The sequence below is a fragment of the Vigna umbellata genome, chromosome 3 (assembly GCF_029865625.1).
Source record: "Vigna umbellata cultivar VRB3 chromosome 3, Vumbellata_1.0, whole genome shotgun sequence".
Lineage (NCBI taxonomy): Eukaryota > Viridiplantae > Streptophyta > Magnoliopsida > Fabales > Fabaceae > Vigna > Vigna umbellata.
The window spans coordinates 2,582,289-2,608,817 of record NC_142167.1 but is presented as its reverse complement, the minus strand read 5'-3'; the positions used below and the strand labels follow the sequence as shown (position 1 = coordinate 2,608,817).

At 33.2% G+C, this 26,529-nt stretch overlaps 2 protein-coding genes across 2 annotated transcripts; one reads left to right on the top strand and one right to left on the bottom strand.

The window, feature by feature from the left end:
- Positions 1–1,947: 1,947 nt before the first annotated feature.
- LOC124823409 (ubiquitin-NEDD8-like protein RUB2) lies at positions 1,948–6,293 on the bottom strand. Its single transcript, XM_047295603.2, has 3 exons — positions 6,009–6,293; positions 2,926–3,185; positions 1,948–2,352 (listed from the first exon to the last, which is right to left on the bottom strand). The coding sequence occupies exons 1-3, from the start codon at positions 6,099–6,101 to the stop codon at positions 2,241–2,243; spliced, it is 465 nt and encodes a 154-aa protein (XP_047151559.1). The 5' UTR covers positions 6,102–6,293; the 3' UTR covers positions 1,948–2,240.
- A 9,204-nt stretch (positions 6,294–15,497) lies between these two features.
- Positions 15,498–19,283, top strand: EMB3114 (Mitochondrial transcription termination factor family protein). The gene is made up of 2 exons (XM_088108302.1): positions 15,498–15,838; positions 18,422–19,283. Exons 1-2 carry the CDS (start codon positions 15,569–15,571, stop codon positions 19,256–19,258), a joined length of 1,107 nt encoding a protein of 368 aa, XP_087964428.1. The 5' UTR covers positions 15,498–15,568; the 3' UTR covers positions 19,259–19,283.
- The last annotated feature ends 7,246 nt before the right edge of the window (positions 19,284–26,529 follow it).

The window sequence follows — 26,529 nt, the reverse complement described above, 5'->3', positions numbered from 1 at the left end:
CCGCATAATCTCTTTTCTCATTCAATTTGAAAAATACAATAGTGAAGACTCATATTTATAGGAGTGGTGGCCAACCAAGAGAAATGAAAAATGATACGATCTTATCCAGGAAAGAGTATGATCATTTCTGAATTTGATTCCTCCTTAACATAAACAAAGAAAATCATAGAAGAATGTCGAAAGAACACAAAAATGGAGACACCATAATCTAACATATTTCTTTAAATTTGGATCCACCAACCTTTCTTTTCTTTTCAATTTTTGTAGTTCAAAAACATAAACACACAAAAATTGTCTCATTGGACGAGCCTAATCTCATTGGACGAGGGTATCACATTGACTTCTCTTGTTATGCGAGCTTAGTCTCATTGGGTGAGCTAAACAATCTTACTTCTCTCATTAGGCATATTGTTGTTCATTGGACGAGAGCGTTGTTCGTCAAAATCTAGAATTCGCAAACAGAATGTCCTTTAAACCCCCAAAATCATGTTAATCAATGTAATTGCACTTGTAATTAGTTAATTAGAACTATAATTAACAAAAAAAAATACAAAAACAAATAATTTCCAAAATAAAGTGCAAAAATATTCAATTTAAAACGCAAAAACACAAAGAACACAATCATTCAAGAATTTTAGGTTTTCTTCATATAATAGAAAAATTAAAATAAGAAAAAATTCAAACCAGAACCTTGCTCTAGATACGAGATGATACAATCATATTCAGGAAATAGTACGATTGTTTCTGAATTTGGGCATAAACAAAGAAAATTAGACAAATTAATTAAGAATGTACTTTAATTAATTTAAAATTTAAAACAATAATCAATTGAACAATAATACGTAGTTAACAGATAATGAATCTATTTTAGAAAAGTAGTGAAATTAGCCTATTTTACTATAATTGCTTTAAAGTCTTTTATTTGTTATTTCTTTAAATTCACATTTATATCAATCTTCAACATAATTCTATTAGGATAGATTTTTACTTTTATTTAGTTGCATTGTGTTTTACTAACCTTTTGAGTAAGATTTCATAAGAATCAATTATTGAAAAATAATTTTGTATTCATTGGGATGCTACTCAAGACTAACTTAACTTTATCTAGTTTGTTAACTACTAACTAGACATTATTGAAGTTATCTTATTAAGTAGTAGTAATTTCATAACGTCAACGACAACAGCATATCAAATTTGGCGTTGTTGTTAAAGAGTACAGTTAGTATTTTTAATATTTTGATTTTGATTTTTATTTATTTATTTATTTATTTGTTTTCATTTTTATTTTGTTTTTTATTTTTAACATAAATACAATTAATTTAGATTGTGTTTTTGTAGTCTTTAGTTATTTTTAATTTGTTAGCAAAGTCTTTGTCTTTGTTTTGATTAAGAATTTTTCTTGAGAAATATTTGACATTAGTTGGATAATAGTGTGGTTAGGAAAGACTTGATTGTCCATGATAGTTTTTGTACATGTAAAGAGTCTGTTTTCACATTTACCTCCCTTCCAAAACGAAACATCCACAATCATCAACCTCCCTTTTCCTTAAGTCACCCAGAGAATACAACAGATTTCGATGTCAAAACAAATTGGACCCAACAAATTAATCCGTGAAAGAGAGACTGAAATGCCTTAAATTGGAAAATTCAACAATCAACCATGACAACCCAATCGTTCAAAAGTTGCATGTAGTTGAGTAAACCCTTTAACTTGGTCTCCTTATTTTTTAATTAAATTGAAGATCACCCTTCAAATAAAATTCCGCAATTTGTTCTAATTTCTTACTGTTTAAATTGTAAAAGATCCATAAAAATGTAAAACTTTATATACAAAATAGAAATAAGAACAAGTAAACAAACTTCCTTGATTTACTAGCTTTGTAATACTATTTTTCCTTTTAAAGTATATTTCATCATATAATCTAAAGAAGATTACCCAGTCCAACGCAAAAAAAAAAATGGATCCATTCCTGACCCATATTGCAACGGATTGAAAATGGGCCTAGAAATTATGTTTAACATAATCATGTTCGAAACTACGGTTATAAATGATTGGTCCAGATACCCATTTTAATGGACAACTTACGGTTTTGAACAGCATACAGTTTGAAAGATACCGAGTTAGTGACCACCAATAGTAGCCTCAATTACAAAACCAAGCACATAAATGAAAAGTAATGTCTTCAGAGGACAGGTATAAAGCTTCCTTTCAAGCCTTTAAGTTCTGATATCCATCTACATTAATAAATACCACCCCTCAATGCAAGCACCAAATGAAGTACTGAACCACCCTCAATGTTGTACTCTTTGGCTGTTTTGTCGTCAGCAAGCTGCTTACCTGCATATATGAGTCTGCAGCAAAATACAAATCATAAGATTCTAGTGTTTCCAATACCAACATTGGTGTCCAGAAATTATATTTAAGAATATACACAACATATAAACTGAGTGATAAATGAATTTTATTAAAAATCCCAAAAGAAAGAAGCCATATAATTTTTTCAATTTCTATCGTTTCATCACAGTGGCAATATATTGCTTATAAATCTATTTCAAAAGACCATATGATTGCCAATCATAACCCTACAACAGGAAGCTCAAGATATTGGATCGATGATATCTACATGCATGGAACTTATATATATGTTCTTTTATAAAAATAATTGACAGGTAATTATAACCCTATAACAGGAAGCTCGAAATAATGTACACCAAGATATTGAATCAATGATATCTACATGCATAGAACTTATATCTATGTTTATTTATAAAAATAATTGACAGGTAATTCTTCAAAAATATGATCAGAAACAAAAGCTTTTTGTGGTTAACAAGTGAAATGCACATGTCCATGTAACAGTTAAATCATGTGCTGTTGAATTAGCAAAGGCAGCTAAACTCAATTAATACAAAAACAGATAAAACCTCTGCTGCACAGGTGGAATTCCTTCCTTTTCTTCTACACGTTCCTTGATCCGGTCAATCGTATCAGTTGGCTCAATGTCGATTTCAATTTCTTTTCCAGTCAAAGTCTTCACTTTAATCATGGTTCCTCCTCTGAGCCTCAAGACCAAGTGAAGGGTAGATTCCTTTTGTATGTTATAATCAGCAAGTGTGCGACCATCTTCCAGTTGCTTACCAGCAAAAATCAACCTCTGCTGGTCAGGAGGGATACCTTCCTTGTCCTACAAAATGTATTCCACCCGAAGTTATTAGAAACTGATTGTGTAACTTACATAAAGGCTCCCTTTGGAAGAGCAGCTCAAGGGTATTTGAACCTATATCTCTGCAATACATGTCTATCAAGTATTTTCAGTCCAGTTAAGACGAGTTTATCAGTACATAAGGCAGAACACTGGAAATGGAACGAGCAAGGGTAAAAGATTAAGCCAAAAGAATGATTAATGTTGTTGCTAATGAGTGGAAGGACAAAAGTTCCACGGTCATGCCTGTCAGTCAATGACTGAAAGAAAGAAAAGATTAAGGCAAATCATCCCGAAAAATCTTTGTTGGTGCACATGTACTCAAGCCCAAAAGACTACTATTCCCAGGTAAGTTATAGTTGATAAATCCAATATCAATACATATAAGCAAAACTTTTTAAAATGCCTATTTATTCAACTGGGTTAGCAATGAAAAGCTTCAGATAACATTGTATTAAAATCTAAATCATAGAAGGAATTAAACATGTAAGCATATCATTATACAAATCATGCAATTATTGGTCGATATTACATGTATAATAAAAAGTTAAAATTGTAAATACAATCATAGAACTGGTATATGCATCACATGAGTTATGTTATACGAAAATAAACACTTTGAATTAAAATATTAAAATTAACTTACAAAAGGCATATATGTATTTCATGTCATATATAATTATAATAAAATATATTCATTTACTAGGAGTCTATTATTTTAAAACTATGTTGTAAAATCCAGTTTGGCCAAGCCGATCCACCGAGTTTAACCAGAAACCGTTGACCAGACTGGTTGACTGAACTTGGGCCCACAAATATATACAACCTGGGTGACCTAGCCAGACCAAACAGTCCAACCTCTAACTCATTAACCCATTGCCTCAACCAGGTCAAGTTTCACAACACTTATTAAAACAAATGAATAGCTTTTTCATTGGATAGGATTAAATATAAGTCTCTTATATTTGATACCATGAAGCCTTTATAAATAAAACTGTCCAATTGGATTAACATAATACTCTATTTATCCTTCTTCAGTCTAGATTTTCAGAATGCTTCTGCTGTAAGATTAAATGTTCACAAAAACATCATTATTTCCGACCACTTTAGTCAAAGTAATTTTGCTACATGCATTTGGTTATGAATTTCAATATATTATTTGACTGCAGATTCTGTGTAACCATTCAGACTGGTTTTTTTTAGGAATATAATTATGGTTGAAATAATGGAAAGAATATATAAATGCAATATGGAAATGTTGTACAAAGTTTGTATATGAATATATAGTGTACTGCGTAGCTAGAAACTAAAAAGAATAAGTTTTAAAAGACCCTTATTGATCTGACCTAGTTACTTAAAACTAACAACAAACTAGATTACTAGTTGATTTATATTTATAGTATTAAGAACCATTTTTTGTCATGTCATACTGTTACTATTTCAATGATCATGTCAACAATAAAAAATAGCTCTATATGTCATCTTTCTTCAGCCTGGTTAGTCCACATTCTGAAAAGGCAATGCTCAAGTGAAGAAAATGAAAGTCTTTCTAGAGTTGGAGAATAGGTATAGACTAATTGCAACCTCTTTGGGTCTTGCAAACTATAAAATAGATAACAGGATGCAAAGTACTTCTAAATCAGCTGTAAACTGGTATAAACCCAGTATATAGAACAAAAACAGATTCAAGGGTTCATAATCAATTTTGAATGGGTTTGAAATGGATACAGGGGCTTAAAACTTCTAAATCTTCGTGAAGTGCATTTCATCTAAACTATTATTAAGTCCTATGTTTTTTTATTCTTTCTATCTTCAATTAAACTCTGAAATTTGTCCCTTTGGTGGGCTTTTCATAGTTTTAAATCATTCACAAGTAAAAGAATAAAGAGTTCTTTACTAACTCAATACTGGTTTTGAGTCAGCTGACCAACAACCAAAACTCATTTGCCAACAATTCATCAGATTCAGTCTTGAAAACCACACCATATTAGCAGTTCAGCTTTACATACTAAATCCAAGTCCAGACATGTCCAGCCTTATGCAGAGTATTACATACTAGCCAAATTTGTCAAATGCAACAACAAAGAGAGGAAACACGCAGAACAATTTAATTACACATCTAAGTCGACTAAAGTGTATCAGAGAACCTATTACTGAAATCTGGTTACAAAAGAGATAATTCCAGGGTGATTCTGACGAGTATTCCAGACTATATAAATTAGTGGTGTGAAAGTTTGCTTATAGTTGAGTATCAAATATATCAACCCCTAGTAGTCCTAGATTATTACAAGCCTATAAATAATATCCATAGCAACAGAAATCAACAAACAAATATAATGTGTCATTCAACTTCAAATTTTTGCAGACACAATACAACAAGTGTCATACAATCCTTACCCAGAACTGTTTAAAGGCTTAATCACTCATGCTTCTTAGTTATTCCTTACATAACCTTCAGGTTTTAGTTTTACAGAAACTTTTCAACATGTGCTCCTGCGCGCAATTTTGAATTTAACTATTTTCATTTTAACAACGGACCACGGACTAAATCAAACAGTTTCTAAAACATATATATTATGCAGACATAAATCAACCCAGTAACAAAACCATTTATAGAATAAACTAATCCAATAGTACGCATAATTCAACTCTAGACCTCGCATAAGGTCCGAAACAATTAGAAACCCTGGAATTGAATGAGAGAAAAAGAAACGCAGAAGAATGGATGAACAAAGGTCGTAAAACCCTAGGTGAACGGAATCAAAAAGCTGTTATCAAGGAAAGAAAGTCAGAGAGAGAGATAACCTGGATCTTGGCTTTGACGTTGTCAATGGTGTCGCTGCTCTCGACCTCCAGCGTGATGGTCTTTCCGGTCAAAGTCTTGACGAAGATCTGCATGTTGATGGATGGGAGAGAGAGTGTGGGAGAGAAAATGAGAGTGAGAGATTGTTTGGATTCTGCCTCTGAAAGGAGGTATTTGTAGTTCGTAGGTTGTAAGCAATGTTTGTTGTGTGATGACTAGCAGAAACAGTAAGGAGATTTGGATCTTCAATTATAGTGTTTGGAAGCTCTCCAATTGTTGAACTTACCTTTTTCACACTTTTACACTATCCATTCCTTCAAGCTTATTTAGTTGGGTTATAGAAACCCTAGAATTTTCACTACTATTTGGTTTTTATTTGTAATTTAAATTTATACATAATATACTTTTTGTATCTTTTTTAATTAAACTATATAATAAAAATTTAAATTAGTAACAAAACAATCTACAGGAAAAAAAATATCAACATCATTTGGTAGTAAGTACTGTAAATATTGAATAATTTAAAAGTAGACATCATATCTATAATTAAATTTTTAACTATGTGATGTTTTAATTATTTTCTACTGTCATTCTGTTTAAATATTTACATCTTACCTTACCATTATGTTTAACTGTCATCACATCATATTTTGATATAAAAAATCATGATGACCAAGATTTCTCTTAAGGATTTGTTTTATTTAAAAAAATTACATTTAAATTATACTAAAATTAAACAACAACAACTTAATAAAATTATAAAAATATAAATATATAATTATAAAAAATAAAATATTATATTTTAAAATTACAAATTTATACAATTCAAAAATTATGAAATTATAAAATTGTGAAATTATAAAATCTCAAAATTATGAAATTATTAAAATATGAAATTATAAAATTATAAAAGTATAAAATTGTAAATTTTTAGAAATATAAAATTTTAAAACTTTAAAATGATAAAATTATAAAAATATAAAGTTAAAAAATTAGAAAATTATACAATCACAAAATTATACAATTATAAAATTATAAAATAATATAATTATAAAATTATACAATTATAAAATTATAAAATAATAAAATTGGGTTTTAAGCTCTCAACTTTCAAGCGATTTTAGATTTAGTCCCTCTTTCAAATTTTGGTACACTTTTATCATTGTCCTTAAGAAAACTGTAGTATTTCGTCCTCCAAAACTAACCCAATTAAAATTAGTCTGAGCTGATTAACGTTTGATGACACGGAGGAGAAGGGTGTCTCCCTCTTGCGAGTGAAGAGAAGCCAGGAAACGAGAAGTTTCACGGTGGCCGGCGATGACCCTGGCGACATGCGGTGTCGCCGGCAACACCTTGGACCAGTTCGAGATTAAACATGTTGTCATATGTTCTTCAAAGCCTCAATTCTCACAAGTTTAATCAGATAATCATAAACATCGTGTGTCATCCTTTTTGTCACAACACTTTTCCCATCATCAACAAACATCACTGTCAAACCCGTTTTTGTTCTCTCTCAGAAGCGACAATGCAACCTCAGCCTGTTTGCATTTCATCACTGAACCCAACAACCAAACCAAATCAAATCACAAAATATCAAATTTCAACAAATCAAGAGGAAAGTGAAAAAAAAGGCATATGTATACTCATCACGATTCCAACTTTACTTTATAACCAATTCCAAAGGTTTGAAAAACATAATTAACAAACAAATCTATCAGCACAAAATGAAAACAGATAATGAACAAATTTTCAATCCCCAAAAACGGAGTCAAAAACTTGTTAACCCTCGGCAAGTGTAACCGAATCGTATCAAGTAATAAACCTGGTAAGACCAAGTATCGTTCTCCCAAAGGACTCACGGCCTAGACATTTATGTGATTTATTGATTAATTAAGACTTGTTGAACAAATTGTTGTAAGTTTCAAATGCAAAAGACTGAAAAGTAAATATGTATGCATGTGATGATCAATGGGCAAGAAGAAACAAAACACGTGAATTGAAATATATGGATGAATATGTTGTTGGGGTTTATCAATTTCATCCTATCCACTCTCTTGTATTTAGGAATTCATCATTTTTTCATTAATGTTAATGTCACTTTCTAAATTACTTTAAACTCGGTGTCTCGGCGAAGAAAGCCTAATCATAATCACTAGTTTACAATGTCTTGTCTCCCTAGCAATTAATCATGCATTATAGTGAACAGAAGCTTAAAGGCAACCAACTATCATACTCCTATGTCTAGGTTTGTAATATATTGTTGGAAGAATTCCCCATATCGTGATTTGTAAGATATCTCTCAATAACAATCCTAGGGAGAGAAGAGGAGAGTTGTCACATCCCCAAATCGTCCAACCCTAGGAGTACGAAATCTCCTGATACTTACAAATCATAAGATTTATGCCATACATGAATAAAATATCACAAGCATTTGAGCAAAGAAGAATATCTCTAACAATTAATGAAAGAAAGCATGTATCATAAAAATGATCTTGAAGAACAAATTTCATACAAGAGAGTTTCTAAGGATTTACATTGATTCCCCAACAACAAAATAAGTTTAGTTCTCCATCGTCATGGAAGAACTAGATGAACAATGGAATAAAAGAATGGAAGAGATAGAAAAACCCGAGAAAGAGAAGAGGAGAGTCATCCCCATCTTCAATTCTATCCCCAAGGGGTGAAAAATGTGTTTCTGCTTCGTTCCATCCAAAGATCAAAACCCTAGAATGTCCTAAAGCTTATCTATTATTCTAAACAATACAGAAAAGTAGGCCCAAGCCCAGAAAAGTGTCGCTCAGCGGTTTTTACCACTCAGCGGCAAGTGCAACACCTCAATTTTTCCCTTCAGCTGTTGTTTTTGTCCCTCAGCGGTGATTTCGGCACCTGAAAACTGGCGCTTAGCGGAAATTACAGCTTAGCGCCACTCGGTCGCAACTTTTTCTGCACTCTGGTTGACTTTTCTGCATTCTAGTTGACTTTTCTGGTTGACTGGTTGACTTTTCTGCATTTCAATCATTCGGTACTTCAACTCTTCTTTCAAACCATTCAATTAGCCTACAAAATCAAGGGAATCTAGTGCAAAACCATTAAATTCACCTTCAACTCTCTTATTTCCAACAATTCAACAAAATCATGAGTTCAAGCTAATTTCTAAGTCATAAAGGTTGTAATTGACGTCAATTTTAAGTATAAAAATAACAGTTTTTCAACTGTTATCACAACCCCAAACTTAGAACTTTGTTTGTCCTCAAGCAAATAAGATGTAACTCAATTTTCCACCAATCCATAATATGGTTCACCACATTCAAAAATCCTTCTTTCAAGACAAGTAAATACTCAATTTAGTTCATCATCAAGACTTCAATCAAGATGTGCACTTGCTTTTAGTGTTCACTCAAACACATACTATCCAACAAATGTTATTTTCATGAATGATCAATTAACTAAGCAAAGATGTTCTTATGTGTTCATGGAATCTATCCTCACTAGATAAAGTGTTTCACTCAAACACACAAGTGTATAGGAGATATTCACTCATTCACTCTACTATTACAATGTCACATGAATCAACTTTGCCTTTCATTTAACCATAATCGAAAACACTTACAAGTAAACATCATCACAAGGGCTTTTCAATGGCTTATAATGTGGCTGGACTAACAATAACAATTGGTTTTTCTGGATCACAAAACCCTTGAGTTAAGAAAATCATCTAAACACAACCATTCTTGATTATTCCCAACTTTCTTTTGCATTGAGCTTTTTTTTTCTTTTTCTTTTGCTTTTCACATGCTTAAATTTTGGCTCAATGCTTTTTATTTTCCCTTTCTATTTTGCAACAACCCCAAACTTGAACATTTATCAATACCACAGAATATTTTCATCTTAACTCAAGGTAAAGTTTTTCAAAAGGGTTTTCAAATTATGTTCATGGCTAAGGGTTCAAAGGACAGAACACATTGTCTTCTCTTTAATTGGGCTAAATTCATGCATTTGGCAAACAAAAAGGGTTTCCAATAAATGGCCTTGATCATATGATGCAAACAAGCAAATGATTCAATCATAGCAAACCTAGGCAAAGTCATTCATGCTTTCAAAGTAATAGCATTCAATCACAACAACTCTGGAGCTCAAAACCTCACATATAAGCTCATTCACATTCCACATATAACATCCTGTTTAGAATCATAATCACAATCACAACATCTTGCATTTGTTCACAAAGCTTGTGAACCACCTATATAAACATATATTATGCACAATCTCAACATCAATCAATATCACAGCATCATCAAGCATTACTTATCACACAATAGTCACAAGCAAACCATCATAACAGAGAAAGTTTCAAATTGAGTACATCAATCCTATTCTAAAAACAGAATTAAATAAGTTGACAAATTTAAAACACTGGATAGAAAAGATCCTGCTCTAGTGCTGATAGCATGCATCAATAAATGTTATCTCAGCTCCTCATCAGCCTGTGTTGTCATATGTATCTTCCTCCTCTTTATTATCTTCAGCATCCTCAAATGTGTCATCATTATCATCATCTTCATCTTCCTCCATAGTTGAAGCTTCAGCTACTCCAGCTCTAATGGTTTGTGCTTGCTCCTCTTGCCATGTTATCTTGGGCAATGAGGAAGTATTGCTCATGCTTGCAAGAAAGGAACTTGCTGGAATAGGGTTGATTTGGTTCCTTCTCCTTCCTTTTGAATATTGTAGTCTTGAATCTCTTGTCCAATGAGGAGGTCATCCCTACATCAAACACCATTCATAAAACAACAAGAAACATCATTAAGCATTAATAAACCACAAACAACACCCTACAATCATTCCTAATCACTGCTGAGGGCAATCAAAACCCCTCAATGCAACCTAACCCCAAACTTGGATGGAACCCTAGTGAGAAAGTGAGTGGAATAGAGGTTTTGCAAATGGGGATCAAGGGAAAGGTGTAGAGAACTCTTGGAAAAGTGTTTAAGAGTGTGTGGGAGGAAAGAAATATGAAAATAAAACCAAAACCGCACCCCAGGGTATAAAAATACCCTAATGGACTCTGGTCTCGCTAAGGGCAACCCAAAAACCCATGTTGCAGTGATACCGCTCAGCGAAAATTTCCGCTGAGCAGCACTTGCGTGACATACTCTCCTTCTTCCTAGCTTGCCCTTGGTGCCTTATACTCATGCATCTCACTCACTTCATGCATTTAAGTTCTCAAATCACTCATACATTCAATCCCTAACATGTAACTAAAGCAGAATCAAAGCAAACAAACAAAATATAGTAAATCAACTGGGTGCCTCCCAGGTAGCGCTTGTTTAACGTCACGAGTCTGACCCAAAATCCACCAACACCCATCAGTAGGTGCAAATCTTTCTTACCAACACCCATCAGTAGGTGTAACAAACCTAGTACCCTTCAGTAGATACTTAACCACCTAGCATCCATCAGTAGATGGTATACCCTGTAGAAAAAATTTATAACTAAAACAAAAATAACAAAAGTTCATAATTACATCACCAAACCAAAAATAAAAGTTCTTAAATCACTGGGTTGCCTCCCAGCAAGCGCTCTTTTAATGTCATTAGCTTGACCCAATAAAGCTCAAGTTCCATCTTCTTTTTCTTCTTCTTTCTACTGAACTTCTTTAGAAATTTGATCAAACCAGGAACCTGTTGCAATGTCTCAATCATAGGAACTTTAATCTCCAATTTCTTGAAGATTTCCATGAAGCACTTAAATTTTTATTCCTTCCTGTGATACTTCTTTGGATGACGAAAGGGTTTTTCATTTGATTCTCTCTCTCTTCTTCTCGTCCTCTTTCTCTTTTCTCTCACTTTCTTGTTCCTCTTTTTCTTTTCTCTTATTTTTTTTCTTCCCTTCTCTTTTTCTACTCAACTTCTTTATTTTCACACACATTTTCTTTTTTTCTTGTCTCTCAACCACTTCTTTTTCTTTCTCTTCATCTTTATCTTTCTCACTCAACCTTTCTGTTTCTTTTTCCTCTATCTTTTCCTCATCTCTCTCTATCTTTTCCTCATAAAAAATCTTGTCACTTTTAGTGACAATGGCTTGACCTTCCTCCCTAGGGTTAACTTCAGTATTAACCTCAACATCTTCCAATCTCTTAATTATGCGACCAATATTCATCTCTATCCTTTTACATGATGCTTCAATGCTTTTCTGAGTAGAGATGAAATTTTGCAAAAATCGTTGAAAGGTGTCATCAAAACTTTCTGATAGCGAGCTTTGTTGCTGTCATTGTTGTTGTGGTTGGTTCTCAAATTGTCCGGCAGCTTGCCAATATTTCTGAGTGGAGATGGACACTTGCAAAAATCGTTGAAAGGTGTCTTCCAAACTTTCTGATAGAGAGCTTTGTTGCTGCCATTGTTGTTGTGGTTGGTTCTCAAATTGTTCGGCAGCTTGCCAAAATTGGCTTTGATCCATGCTTGAGTGAGGTTCCCACCAGTGGTTGAGATTACTTTGGTAGAATTTAGTTCCTATATAGTTAAATTCTTGTCTGAATTGCATCTTGCAAGCATTAGGCACAAAACCCTAGAAACAATTGTTAGCACAAAAAGATAGAAAAGAGAAGAAATAATCAAAGGATATAATTGAAAAGATAAGAAGATAGGAAATAAAAACAGAAAAACCGAAAAAAAAAATAGAAAATAAAAACCAAAAATAGTAACAAAAAAATAATAACAAAAAAAACCGAAAATAAAAACAAAAAATAAAAACAAAATATAAAAACAAAAAATAAAAACCAAAAATAATAACAAAAAAATAATAACAGAAAAAACCGAAAATAAAAACGAAAATAAAAACAGAAAAACAAAAATCAAAACAAGTAAAAAATAATCAAAAATCACACAAATAGACTAGTTAAACCACAAGTCCCTGTCAACGACACCAAAAACTTAATGAACAAATTTTCAATCCCCAAATACGGAGTCAAAAACTTGTTAACCCTCGGCAAGTGTAACCGAATCGTATCAAGTAATAAACCTGGCAAGACCAAGTATCGTTCTCCCAAAGGACTCACGACTTAGACATTTATGTGATTTATTGATTAATTACAACTTGTTGAACAAATTGTTGTAAGTTTTAAATGTAAAAGACTAAAAAGTAAATATGTATGCATGTGATGATCAATGGGCAAGAAGAAACAAAACAAGTGAATTGAAATATATGGATGAATATGTTGTTTGGGTTTATCAATTTCATCCTATCAACTCTCTTTGTATTTAGGAATTCATCATTCTTTTCATTAATGTTAATGTCACTTTCCAAATTACTTTAAACCCGATGTCTCGACGAAGAAAGCCTAATCATAATCACTAGTTTACAATGTCTTGTCTCCCTAGCAATTAATCATGCATTATAGTGAACAGAAGCTCAAAGGCAACCAACTATCATACTTTTATGTCTAGGTTTGTAATATATTGTTGGAAGAATTCCCCAGATCGTGATTTGTAAGATATCTCTCAATAATAATCCTAGGGAGAGAAGAGGAGAGTTGTCACATTCCAAAATCGTCCAACCCTAGGAGTACAAAATCTCCTGATACTTACAAATCATAAGATTTATGCAATACATGAATAAAATATCACAAACATTTGAGCAAAGAAGAATATCTCTAACAATTAATGAAAGAAAGCATGTATCATAAAAATGATCTTGAAGAACAAATTCCATACAAGAGAGTTTCTAAGGATTTACATTGATTCTCCAACAACAAAATAAGTTTAGTTCTCCATCGTCATGGAAGAACTAGATGAACAATGGAATGAAAGAATGGAAGAGATAGAAAAACCCGAGAAAAAGAAGAGGAGAGTTGTCACCATCTCCAACTATACCCTCAAGGGGTGAAAAGTGTGTTTTTGCTTCGTTCCAGCCAAAGATCCAAACCCTAGAACGTCCTAAAGCTTATATACTATTCTAAAAATTACAAAAAAGTAGGCCCAAGCCTAGAAAAGTGTCACTCAGCGGCAAGTGCGCACCTCAGGTTTTCCCCTCAGCGGTGATTTCGGCACCTGAAAACTGGCGCTCAGCGGAAATTACCGCTCAGCGCCACTTGGTCGCAACTTATTATGTACTCTGGTTGACTTTTCTGCATTCTAGTTGTCTGGTTGACTTTTCTGGTTGACTGGTTGACTTTTTTGCATTCCAATCATTTGGTACTTCAACTCTTCTTTCAAACCATTCAATTAGCCTATAAAATCAAGGGAATCTAGCGTAAAACCATTAAATTCACCTTCAACTCTCTTATTTCCAACAATTCAACAAAATCATGAGTTCAAACTAATTTCTAGGTCATAAAGGTTGTAATTGACGTCAATTTTAAATATAACAGTAACAGTTTTTCAACTGTTATTACCACTAAATAATCTTTCATGGAAGGGGTTTTGAACTCTTGAGTTAACACGAGGAAGTTCAACTTTAGTAAGAAAAGTGTCATTTGAAACAATTTTTTTTTATCTTTGTAAAATTTAAAAGAATAAAAAATAATTTCATTTCTTTAAGTCATCTCAAAATTATAGTTAATGTGAAATGTTTTATATATACAAATGAAAAAGCCACATTTTATGCTTTTATATTTTTAAAATAAAAAATAACATTGATGGTTAAAATAAATACTAGATAATTTGTATTATTAAAAGATATAAATAAATTTTAGAGTTAAGAGTGTAAATAAAATTATGAGAGAAAATGATAAGAATAATTAATCAAAGTAAAATAATACAAAATATGTGTAGACAAAAAAATTTATCTTTATTTTCTCTCTTTGTCTATAAATATATCACTAATAAAAATCGTCTTAAAATATTAAAATATTGCCATAAACATTTCTAAAACAAAAATTTATCACATTTTAAAAAACATAATTTTAATTCTTTAGATTTAGTTTTTAAAAGGATTTTTTTTTAAATTTAAGGACTAAACTTTTTTTAAAAAAAAATTGGAAATCCATAAATACAAGGTTAAAAGAAAAGTATTTTAAAAATTTAATGTAATTATATTGTTAAACATGTTTTTAATTGCTTAATTTTTGTTAAAAATTAAAATTAGTTTTTTTTCAAAAAAGTTTGTCTAATTTAATCTTAATATTTTAGAATGTTTCAATTTAATTTTTTTAATAAAATCTTATTAAATTTATTTACGTTTTAAATGTAAAACATATTTGTAAAATCAAATAACTTAATAAAATTTGATTAAAATGATTAAATTTATATACTTTTCAAATGATATACTAAATTAGATTAAAATTTCAAAAAATAAACTAATTCTAATTTTTGTTTGAAAAACATGTTTAATTCATTATATTAGGTTATTTTTTAAAATAATATGAAAAATGACATGGAAATAAAAATAAAACATTTGAAGTAGAAATACTTTAATGATTTTCCAAATGTATGGATGAAGAACTGTAGAGAAAGGTTAAGACCCCACAAAGCGGAGACACGCAAGATATCTCTCTATCTTCTCATCCACCACTTCTCCAATTGGAAGCACACGCCAACACTCTAATTTCTCCATCATTCAACATTTTTCGATGTTCATAGCCACACCACACCACACTACTAACCTCGATCTGCGTCGTTGTTTCTCCTGTCATCCGTTCTTCAGACCCCAAATGGCCTCTGCCAGTGCCACTACTCTCTTCTCCTCTAACCCCATCTTTCCCTCTGATTACCACTCTCTCTCCCCCTCTCCAACCATTCCTAAATCCTTCACTGGCCTTTGCAAGCCCTTCCATTCCAGGGTTCCCACTTCCATCCCCTGCTTCCGTTGCAGAAGACCAAAGTTCTTTGTTACAGCCACTGTGAGTGTTTCTGCCTCACCCTCTTCTTCAATGCTGTCAACTTTTTTCTTTCTTTTTATTATTATTTATTTGGGGCTTCCTAATTGTGCCTGGTAATGCCCAAGTTTCGATTTTTACTTCTGAGTCCATGCTTATTTGTGTGAAGAACGTGTTGCTTGTCCTTGGGGATGTTGAGAAGGATTTTGGATTTGGGTGTTAGTTTCCCTTTATTATTGATGTGTTCTTTTCCCTATGAATGAAAATGGGTGTTTTTATTTTTCCATTGGTGTGGGGTTGGGACCTGCTTCTGTTTGATTTTGCAAAACCTTTTTCTGCTTTCTCAAGGTGTATTAACTAAGTAGAAATCGTTGGTAATTTTGCATGAAGGTCGGAGTGGTTTTCAGCAATGGGAAAATTCTGTAGTAGTCTTTGGCTGTCTTTTGATTCAAAATTTTATTTGAAGATGTTATATTGTTATTGGTTATGTTTTGGACAAAATTGTTTCTTGTACTTCGAAAAACCTGAAGTAACGAGTGTTTTTTATTTTGTCGGCATTTTATATTCGTTGTGTAAGACTTTCTCATTTTAAAATGCTTTCTTGGCTTTAGGGTTATACCTTTGGTTTCTATGAATTGGAATTTGCTATGGTATATTTGATTTGGATTTTAACTTGTACGAAGGGCAAAAGTCAAAATTCCGATGCACCTTTCATGCTTTTAGATAGTTTTTATTTGAAGTTTATTTCATCCTTTTATACTCAAATCATGTCGTAATTGAACAGCTTCTTAAAAAATTAGGCTCTTAGTAAGGTTGTCTAACTTGAGTTTATTTAAACTTGTGGAGGGTTGGTAAACTAAACAAGTAGTTTTACCTTAGGGTAAAATAATATTAAAAATATGTAATCATAGTATACAAACCACTTCCAACTTCACTATACCATAGTAACAAATGATAGTACAATCGTTCTTAATGATCCAAGGTATGAACATTTTTAGTAACAGCAAATAATAAAACCTGATTAATTGGCAAATACAAAATAAAATAACAGAGAGGAGGGTTGCTGGCCTTTGGATTTGGACATACATACAGGTTCAGTTTTAATAATGTATGAAGGAAGTTAAGGGTTCATTGCATACCTTCTCTAGCTTTCAGTTGCTTGCAGGTCAGAAAGGGTGTAATTGGTTCTTTTGCAGTTGCTGGCTTCCTTTTCTGGATGCTCAGTTCCGTTCCTTTGGCTTCTGAGTTCCTGTTGTACGCTTTGCAGACATAGATCTGGTTCATGGTTGGTGACTGGTCAGATGAGTGACTGGTGTTGCTTGGTGGTTGATGGCGGCCATGGAGAAATGGTTGATGGCCAAGCAATGCTCAAATGCAATCATGGGTCACAATGGATGATGTGAACCCTGTTGGATCAAAATTTCAGTACCTAAAAACATGAATTTCTTTGGACAATTGTAGTAAGAAAAGTGAGAAATTAAAATGGAAAAATATGGGTTGAGCTAAGAAATGAATGATAAACACCACAATCTCTAAAAAGATTAACAAGTTAAGAAAGATTGCCATTTTGCATTAGCAAATTCAAGGATAGAATCAAAAGTACTTCCTAAGAACCTAGAGAGAGAGAATCCTCTCAATTGGAAAAATTTTCAGATTAATTCAATTGTCTCCCCTCAAAATCTTGCATAAGGTTCTTTGTAAGCTTAGAGGCAACAAGTAGTAAATCCCCATTCAGGCTCCACATAGAAATAAATTCCCACTAACACTTATTTTCTAGTAGAATTGACTCCACTATCCCATTACTTATCATCATGGTTGGGGAAGCTGAAAAACACTAAAAAACTGTTCAAGACAGCCTTAAAACACATGAAATATTTAAATAAAAAGAACTAGAAAAATTACATTAATAATGAAGGGAAATAGGGCTTAAGCAATTATTTAGTTCAACTGCATAAATTCTAACCACCAATGCTTTTCCTATGATATGTGAATTCGGATTTGTCATGTCATCATCAACATGCAGAAAATAGCATTATATGATATATCGTCATGGGCATATCATGCAAATCAGTCCATCTTTATTCTTCAAATTCTTCCAAGTGCAGTCTTTGGCAGCTTACGTTTCAGAACCCTAAACCCTAAAAGGAAGCAAAACATAAACATTCTTATTTTTTAGGAGTTTTGAAGGATTATTTGCTCATTTCTATGTACCCTTGAACTTGCCCCTAAGCTTGCAAGTTAATACAAGTTCTTCCGAGTTTGCAGCCAAGCAAGTTTACAAGCATTCTTAGCCTTGGAATGGGGAATAGTTTTTCCAAAACTGAGTTTAACAGCCACATTCTTAGCCTTGGAATGGTGGTTGTTTTCTTTTATGTGCACTGTATTTTTAACATGCTTTTCTTTTCTAATTTAGTGATGGCATGACGATAGAAAATAAATATAACTTTGGCCATAAGACTCAATTTGTAGGTTAATAAAAATCTTGATCAACGGTTTAGATAGGGCTTTGGTTGTCTAAATTTGGACTCTGCTTATTGAATTATGCAAACCATCTTCTCCTGTGGAACAAATTGCTGAATAAATTCATGTGCTTATGCTGTACCACAGGTAATAAAGTGGAGATGTCCAAAGCAAACCATCCCTCCCAATTCTGATACTGGTTTCCAAAAGAAACTCCTCTATCTAGAATCCATTGGCATTGACTCTTTCTCCCTTATTGAAAACCATCCAATGCTGATCACTACCTCTCTTACAGACATAAAATCGACTGTGGAATATATCACCTCCATGGATTTCACGGCAACCGAGTTCCGGCGTATGGTTGGCATGTGCCCGGAGATTCTGACCACCAATGTCTCTGACATCATACCGGTGTTCACCTTCCTTCATCGCGAGGTACACGTGCATTGTTCAGACATCAAGCGGGTCATAAATCGGCGTCCCAGGTTGCTTGTCTGCAGTGTCAGTAAGCGACTTCGTCCTACCCTATACTTCCTCCAAAGTATTGGCATAGAAGAGGTAAACAAGCATACTGACTTGCTATCATGTAGTGTTGAAGAAAAGTTCATGCCCAGAGTTGATTACTTTGAGAATATTGGGTTTTCTCGCCGTGATGCAACGTTAATGTTTCGCAGATTTCCTCAGCTGTTTTGTTATAGTATTAAAAATAATTTGGAGCCTAAATACAGTTACTTTGTGGTGGAGATGGGGAGAGATTTGAAGGAGCTGATAGAATTTCCACAATATTTCTCATTTAGCCTTGAGAATAGAATTAAGCCTAGGCATAAAAAGTGTGTAGAAATGGGGCTGTGTTTTCCTCTCCCTGCCTTGTTAAAAACAAAGGAAGTGAAATTTCAAAGTAGATTGGAAGTATTTGTAAATTCTTCAACACCCTTGAAAACATCCCCTCTGTGGTGTGCTGGCTCTGATTTTTATCAAGTATAGAATAACACTTGCTTTGTACATTTAATTGCTCTTCTAAATTTGTACATTTAGGTTCTTTTCACTTTTCACTTCGCAGTTGTTTCTTCAAAACTGAAAATTTAAGATTACGAACTAAATTGAAATAACTCTTTAAGTTGATTTCAAATAATAATTACTTTATTAGTTATTGAGGGTGATGGTCGTAGGAATGACAACGACTCGGGTTGGACACGAATAATGGCTACGATCAGGAAAAAAGTCTGACCTATAACCTGCCTACAATCTATATGGGTATCCGTTTAGAAAATATCTACGAGTGTTTTAAAACCCATAGATACCTGTAAAAGATTAAAAATATATATTTTATATATTTTTTAAATAAAATTACAAAAATATATATAATATAGTATAAAGTAAATTAAAATTTAATTTTAATCAAATTTGACTTAATAAAATATAAATTAATTTTATTTTTAATTAAATTTAATTTTAAAAAATGAAAATTAATATTTATTTTTTGGATAGTAGGTATACCCATACTTGATCTTTTAGAAATGAGTATTAAAATACCTCTTATTTGTTATCTGCAAGTAATAAATATCTGTAATTGGTGGATTTTATCGACGGATAATAGTATTTGTGGATTTTTTTATCTTCCCTATTCGTAGGTAGATTAGTTATCATGAATTATTTTTCTTCATATCTTTAGTATTGTTGAAATGTAATATGTTTTTAGATATAGGCTCTGTAGGAGCCTACTGTTTACTGTTTATTGTTGATTACTGTTTTTCATTATTGTATAAGTATGTGTTTAGTGTGAAGATAATAATAAGAAAAAGAGAGTTTCTTTCTCTTAATTCTCCAAAATGGTATCAGAGCCAAGCACTGGGGCTCTCTTCTGTAGACGCCATCAACCACCAGCCACCGCCGTTTTCGCCGTCGCCGTCGTCGCCGCCGCCGCCGCCGTCGCCGGTACCCCATTTTCTCAGAAAAATTTAGGGGTTTTGTACGCCTCCGTGAGCGCGACCCAACCCTGGTGGTCGCCGTCCCTGCATCTCCCTCACGCGCCGTCACGCGCCGCCGCAGCCCGCCAGATCTCGCGCGCGTACTGTTCACGCGCCGCCCTACGCTGGTCGGAATTTCACCGCGCATCTAGGGTTCCGCTCGCGTCACTCTCCTGAGCCTATATCTGACCTTACTTCCCTGTTTCAGTGGGTGCAATTGATACCTAGGGTTTTCTCTCTCCGAATAGTTGAATATCTCTCCAAGTCTGGTTCATTTTCCGATCTGTAATGGCATCTACTGCAATTAATTCCTCTCTATCTGCAACTCCTATCATCACATCTGCAAAACTCAACTGGAAAAATTATTTATCTTGGTCTTCTGCAGTGGAATTATGGTTTCTTGGTCAAGGACACCATGATCATCTAGAACAAGATATCTCTATGGTTCCAGATGAAGAAAAATCTCAATGGCAAAAATTGGATTTTCAGTTATGCGCAATTTTGTGGCAGTCAGTGGAGCAAGAGGTTTTAGATATCTTGAGACCCTATAAAACATGTTCATCATTCTGGAAAAGGGCAGAAGATATTTTTGCTAATGACGTACAACGTCTTTTTGATGCAACCCAAAGAGTAGCTTCTCTAAAACAAGTCAACCATGACATGGTTTCTCATATAGCAAAGGCTCGGGCTGCTGTAGAAGAATTAAAGAACTTCTTTGTAGCTGATTCATTAGAAGGGATCAATAAAAAGCTTGACAAGTTTTACATGGTCCTAATTCTGAGAAGCTTACACTCCGATTATGATCATGTACGTGATCAAGTTTTAGCTGGTGATCAAATCCCTTCAATGGATGGGTTGGTTACTCGACTTCTTCGAGTACCTCCATTGGTGAAAGATGAGAATTCAATCGATGTTATTGGAACATCAGCTATGATAATGCCACAAGGAAGAGGAGTGCCACAAGGAAGAGGAGGAGGCAGAAGCAACCGAGGACGTGGTGGTCGTAGCATACGTCCTCCTCCTCAATGCACATACTGTAAGAAACTAGGCCATACTCGAGACAAATGTTATGTTCTACATGGATATCCAGACAAAGTTGCTCATGTGTCTAAATCTTGTGATCTAGAATCCAGAATTTCAAATGAAGAATATGAAGAATTTTTACGTTACAAGTCTGGAAAACCGTCTAATCCTGGCCAATCCTCTGTCATGACTAGTGTGCCTACAGCCAGCCTATCTCAATCTGTGGAACGTCATAATCCATGGATTCTGGACTCAATCAGGTGCCTCAGACCATATCTCTGGTAACATTGCTTCATTTTCTTCATTGTCTTCTCCAAGAATTCCTCATCTCATTACCGTTGCCAATGGATCAAAAGTGAAATCTCAGGGAATTGGAACAGTTTCCTTATCTCCTTCACTAAGTTTAAATTCTGTGTTATATGTTCCCAATTGTCCATACAATTTAATCTCTTTGAGTCAGTTGACTCGTACCTTAAATTGTTCCATAACCTTTACGGCCAATTCTTTTGTTATACAGGAACATGGGACAGGTCGTCTGATTGGAGAAGGACATGAGTCTCAAGGACTTTATTTCTTAAAACCTCATTCCTCAGTTTCCTGCTTTACCACTTCATCCCCCAAACTTCTGCATGATCGTCTAGGCCATCCAAGTTTGTTCAAGTTGAAGATGATGGTTCCAAGTCTCAAAAACATCCAAGTCTTAGATTGTGAATCTTGTCAATTAGGAAAACATGTTAGATCTTCCTATCCTAAAAGATCTGAGACACAGTGTGATTTTCCTTTTTCAATAATTCATTCAGATATTTGGGGACCAAGTCGTGTTACTTCATTTGGTTTTAATTATTTTGTAACCTTTATTGATGAATTCTCTCGATGTACTTGGGTTTATTTAATGAAAGAGAGATCTGAACTTTTGTCCATATTCAAGTCCTTTTTTATTGAAATTAAGAACCAATTTGGGAAGACAATTAAAATTCTTCGAAGTGATAATGCTAAGGAATACTTCTCTCTAGCATTTTCTTCATTCTTATCTTCCCAAGGAATTTTACACCAGTCAACCTGTCCTCACACTCCACAACAAAATGGCATTGCAGAAAGAAAGAATAGACATCTCATTGAAACTGCACGTTCCTTAATGTTGAATACTAATGTTCCTGTACATCATTGGGGCGATGCAGTCCTCACTGCCTGTTTTCTTATCAATAGGATGCCTTCTTCCTCTCTTAATAATAAAATTCCTCACTCTGTCATTTTTCCCAACGACAATTTATACCATGTTTCCCCACGTGTATTTGGGTGTATGTGTTTTGTTCATAATGTTTCTCCAGGTCTTGATAAGCTCTCAGCAAAAGCTATCAAGTGTGTTTTCTTAGGATACTCTCGTCTTCAGAAAGGGTATAGATGTTATTCTCCCTCCACAAAGAGATATTATATGTCAGCTGATGTCACATTCTTTGAGGATACACCTTTTTTTTCTTCCTCCATGGAGGATCTTTCCTCTGTTCAACAAATGTTTCCTTTACCAACATGTGATCCTCTAATTATTCCTGATTCTGTACCTCAAAATCAAAATCCAAATAACATTGTTCCTCCACCTCTTATCACATATCAACGTCGAACCCAATCTCGAACTCCTAACATTGATGATCCTCGAGACTCAGATCCTTCTGCATCAGATCCTCAGACCATGGATCCTTCATCATCTTCACCTTCTACTGATTCAGATGATAACTGGCCCATTGCCCTCCGTAAAGGTATTCGTTCTACTCGCAATCCATATCCTATTTATAATTTTGTGAGTTATCATAACTTGTCTCCTACATATTTCTCCTTTGTTTCCTCATTATCATCGACTAAGGTTCCTAATAATATTCATGAGGCACTTGTTCATTCTGGATGGCGACAAGCCATGGTTGATGAGATGAAGGCACTTGAACACAATGGCACTTGGGATCTTGTCCCTCTTCCTCCTGATAAGAAACCTGTTGGTTGTAGATGGATTTATACTGTTAAAGTTGGTCCTACTGGTAAAATTGATCGCCTTAAAGCTCGACTGGTAGCTAAGGGCTATACTCAAGTTTATGGCCAAGACTATTGTGATACTTTTTCTCCTGTGGCTAAAACCAGTACCGTTCGTATTTTTCTTGCTATGGCTGCCATTCGTCATTGGCCTCTTTATCAGTTAGACATTAAAAATGCCTTCCTTCATGGTGATCTGGAAGAGGAGATATACATGGAGCAACCTCCTGGATTTGTTGCTCAGGGGGAGTCTGGATTAGTTTGTAAGTTGCGTCGTTCCCTTTATGGATTAAAGCAATCACCTCGAGCTTGGTTTGGTAAATTTAGTCAGGTGATGCAAAAATTTGGACTGAAACGTTGTGAGGCGGATCATTCAGTGTTTTATGGTCACTATTCTCCTGACAAATGTGTTTATCTCATGGTGTATGTTGATGATATTGTTATTACAGGGAATGACATCACTAGAATTAATCAGTTAAAGAATCATCTGTTCAATCACTTTCAAACTAAAGATCTGGGTCGTCTAAAATATTTTCTTGGTATTGAAGTGGCACAGTCAAAAGAAGGTGTCATCATTTCACAAAGGAAATATGCTCTTGACATTTTAGAGGAAACAGGTCTGACAAATTGCAAGCCCATTGACAATCCCATGGACCCAAATCAAAAGTTAATGACAGATCAGGGTGAACCTTTCTCAGACCCAGAGAGATATAGAAGACTAGTTGGAAAACTCATTTATCTTACCATAACAAGACCTGATCTTTCTTATCCAGTTGGAGTTGTGAGTCAATTTATGCAAAATCCACATGTTGATCATTGGAATGCAGTACTTCGCATTCTCAGATACATAAAAGGAAGTCCAGGACAGGGACTATTGTATGAGAACAAGGGAAACACTCGGATCGAAGGATATTGTGATGCAGATTGGGCTGGTAGTCCAATTGATCGAAGATCTACTACAGGATATTGTGTTTTACTTGGTGGGAATCTTGTATCTTGGAAAAGTAAGAAACAAAACGTTGTTGCTCGATCTAGTGCTGAAGCTGAATACCGATCTATGGCTCTGACTACATGTGAACTTGTGTGGATTAAACAACTTCTTCAAGAATTGAAGTTTTGTGCAAATGAGCAAATGAAACTGTACTGTGACAATCAAGCAGCTCTACACATTTCCTCCAATCCTGTGTTTCATGAGAGGACGAAACACATAGAAATTGACTGTCATTTTATTAGAGAGAAGTTGTTGTCAAAGGAACTGGTTACTGAATTTGTCAATTCTAATGAACAACTCGGAGACATGTTGACCAAATCTATAAGGGGACCTAGAATTCAATTCATATGTTCCAAGCTTGGGGCATATGACTTATATGCTCCAGCTTGAGGGGGAGTGTTGAAATGTAATATGTTTTTAGATATAGGCTCTGTAGGAGCCTACTGTTTACTGTTTATTGTTGATTACTGTTTTTCATTATTGTATAAGTATGTGTTTAGTGTGAAGATAATAATAAGAAAAAGAGAGTTTCTTTCTCTTAATTCTCCAAAAAGTATACACATTAAAACTGTCCTCCAATTTGGGGAATCAAAATGACCGTGGGAATCTATGTTATTCCACATTCTTAGGTAGTATTTCTTTATACACCATGACAACCTAATAACAACGTTAATCTAATACAACTGATCTTTTCATCAATTGTTACAAAATATAACCTAACATATATAATGTGGAGACCATAAACAAGTTACAGAAATCATCGTTTGATAAGAGTCATTAATAACCTAATTATGCATTATTCAATTGAAACAAAATTTGATATGATGTTACACAAACGATGGAACGTTGGAATAAATTTCATTAAACTATTAATCGAAAAGATTTACGGTCACCAATCCTGATAAATTTCTTCATAACTTTCAAAGCAGTACCTTTATCAACTGCCACAATATTAGAAGATTTAAAATTTATAACAATTTATCGGTTTAATTTCATTTTTATATTAAGCCAATTACATGTATTTCGTTTGCAATTATTTATGTCAATATTCAATTCGTTTTTAAATAAATATTTGAATCTCTTCATTATCATTTTACCAGTCTTATTTTATTTCTTTCTATACTTTATTATATTTCTTTATTATAATTCCTCTTTAAATTCAGTTAATTAAATACAATTTTTTTTATCAAAATATTTTTATTTATATTCATTTCTTATTGAGAATTACTTTTCAAATTTTCAATAAGTTTTTACTTTTTAATAATTGTGATAATAATTAGCTTTTTCTTTTTTTTCGAGACTTTATATCAATTTTGATTATATATTTATGATAATTTTGTTCCTAATTTATTTTTGACACAATATACTCCTTATATTTTCTAAATCCTTTTTTGTTTAAAAAAGAGGGTGGGCGTGACCTAAAAATTCAATTCCACTTCAGAAACAATTTATTATCTGTGATGGAACGTGTGGAAGCTGCGAGCCAGGCATGATGAGGTTGGCAGACGTTGAATTATTTTAGAAAAATATGAGAATCACGTTGAATTAGAATTAAATGGAAAGAAAACATTTAATAATTATTATAAATATTAAGACAAAGAATTATATCATGTCTTTTTTTTAAATTTATTTAATATATTAAATCATTGAATAAATTTTTTATTTTCACAAAATATAATAATTAAAAAAATAGAAGTTTTATTCATAAACATGCCCCTAGTCATATTGTAATTTTACATAGTAAATACAAATACATAATTATTTCTAAATATATTCAAGGTTCTTCAACTAACTTATTTTTCTAATTATTTACTTCTTAAATTATTAACTATCCCAAATTGTTATTTTCTCATTTTCTACACTTAACTTATCTTCAAATAAATTATTATTACTAAATAAGTAAACATATTCAAAACTATCATCTTTAAATATTATTTAAATCATTTTTACTTTTTTTTCCTTCTTTCTTTTTAAAATATAAAAAAAAAATAGAAAATAAAGTTTAGAATTTAATTTTTCGAAAACTAAATTCTGACTGATTTTCTAATACAATTTGATTGTGAAAAAAAAAATCAAATTCTAACTTCAGAAAAGAAATACTATCTATGTAAATATTATCTCAAGTATGCAATTGAATAATAAAAAAAAAAAACTATACTATCCGGGTCAAAACAAAATCGTAATCAAACACCCCACTGCAGACACATTGACAAAAAAGCCAAGGAAAAAACCGAACAATAAATTCACGGCGACTA

Bases quoted from the DNA above. Each gene is read 5' to 3' on its own strand.
- LOC124823409 (XM_047295603.2), bottom strand. From the start codon at position 6,101: ATGCAGATCTTCGTCAAGACTTTGACCGGAAAGACCATCACGCTGGAG. The intron at 3,186-6,008 runs GTTATCTCTCTC...TACATTTTGTAG, and splicing joins ACGTCAAAGCCAAGATCCAG to GACAAGGAAGGTATCCCTCC. The intron at 2,353-2,925 runs GTTTTATCTGTT...ATTTTGCTGCAG, and splicing joins ATTCCACCTGTGCAGCAGAG to ACTCATATATGCAGGTAAGC.
- EMB3114 (XM_088108302.1), top strand. From the start codon at position 15,569: ATGTTCATAGCCACACCACACCACACTACTAACCTCGATCTGCGTCGT. The intron at 15,839-18,421 runs GTGAGTGTTTCT...GCTGTACCACAG, and splicing joins AGTTCTTTGTTACAGCCACT to GTAATAAAGTGGAGATGTCC.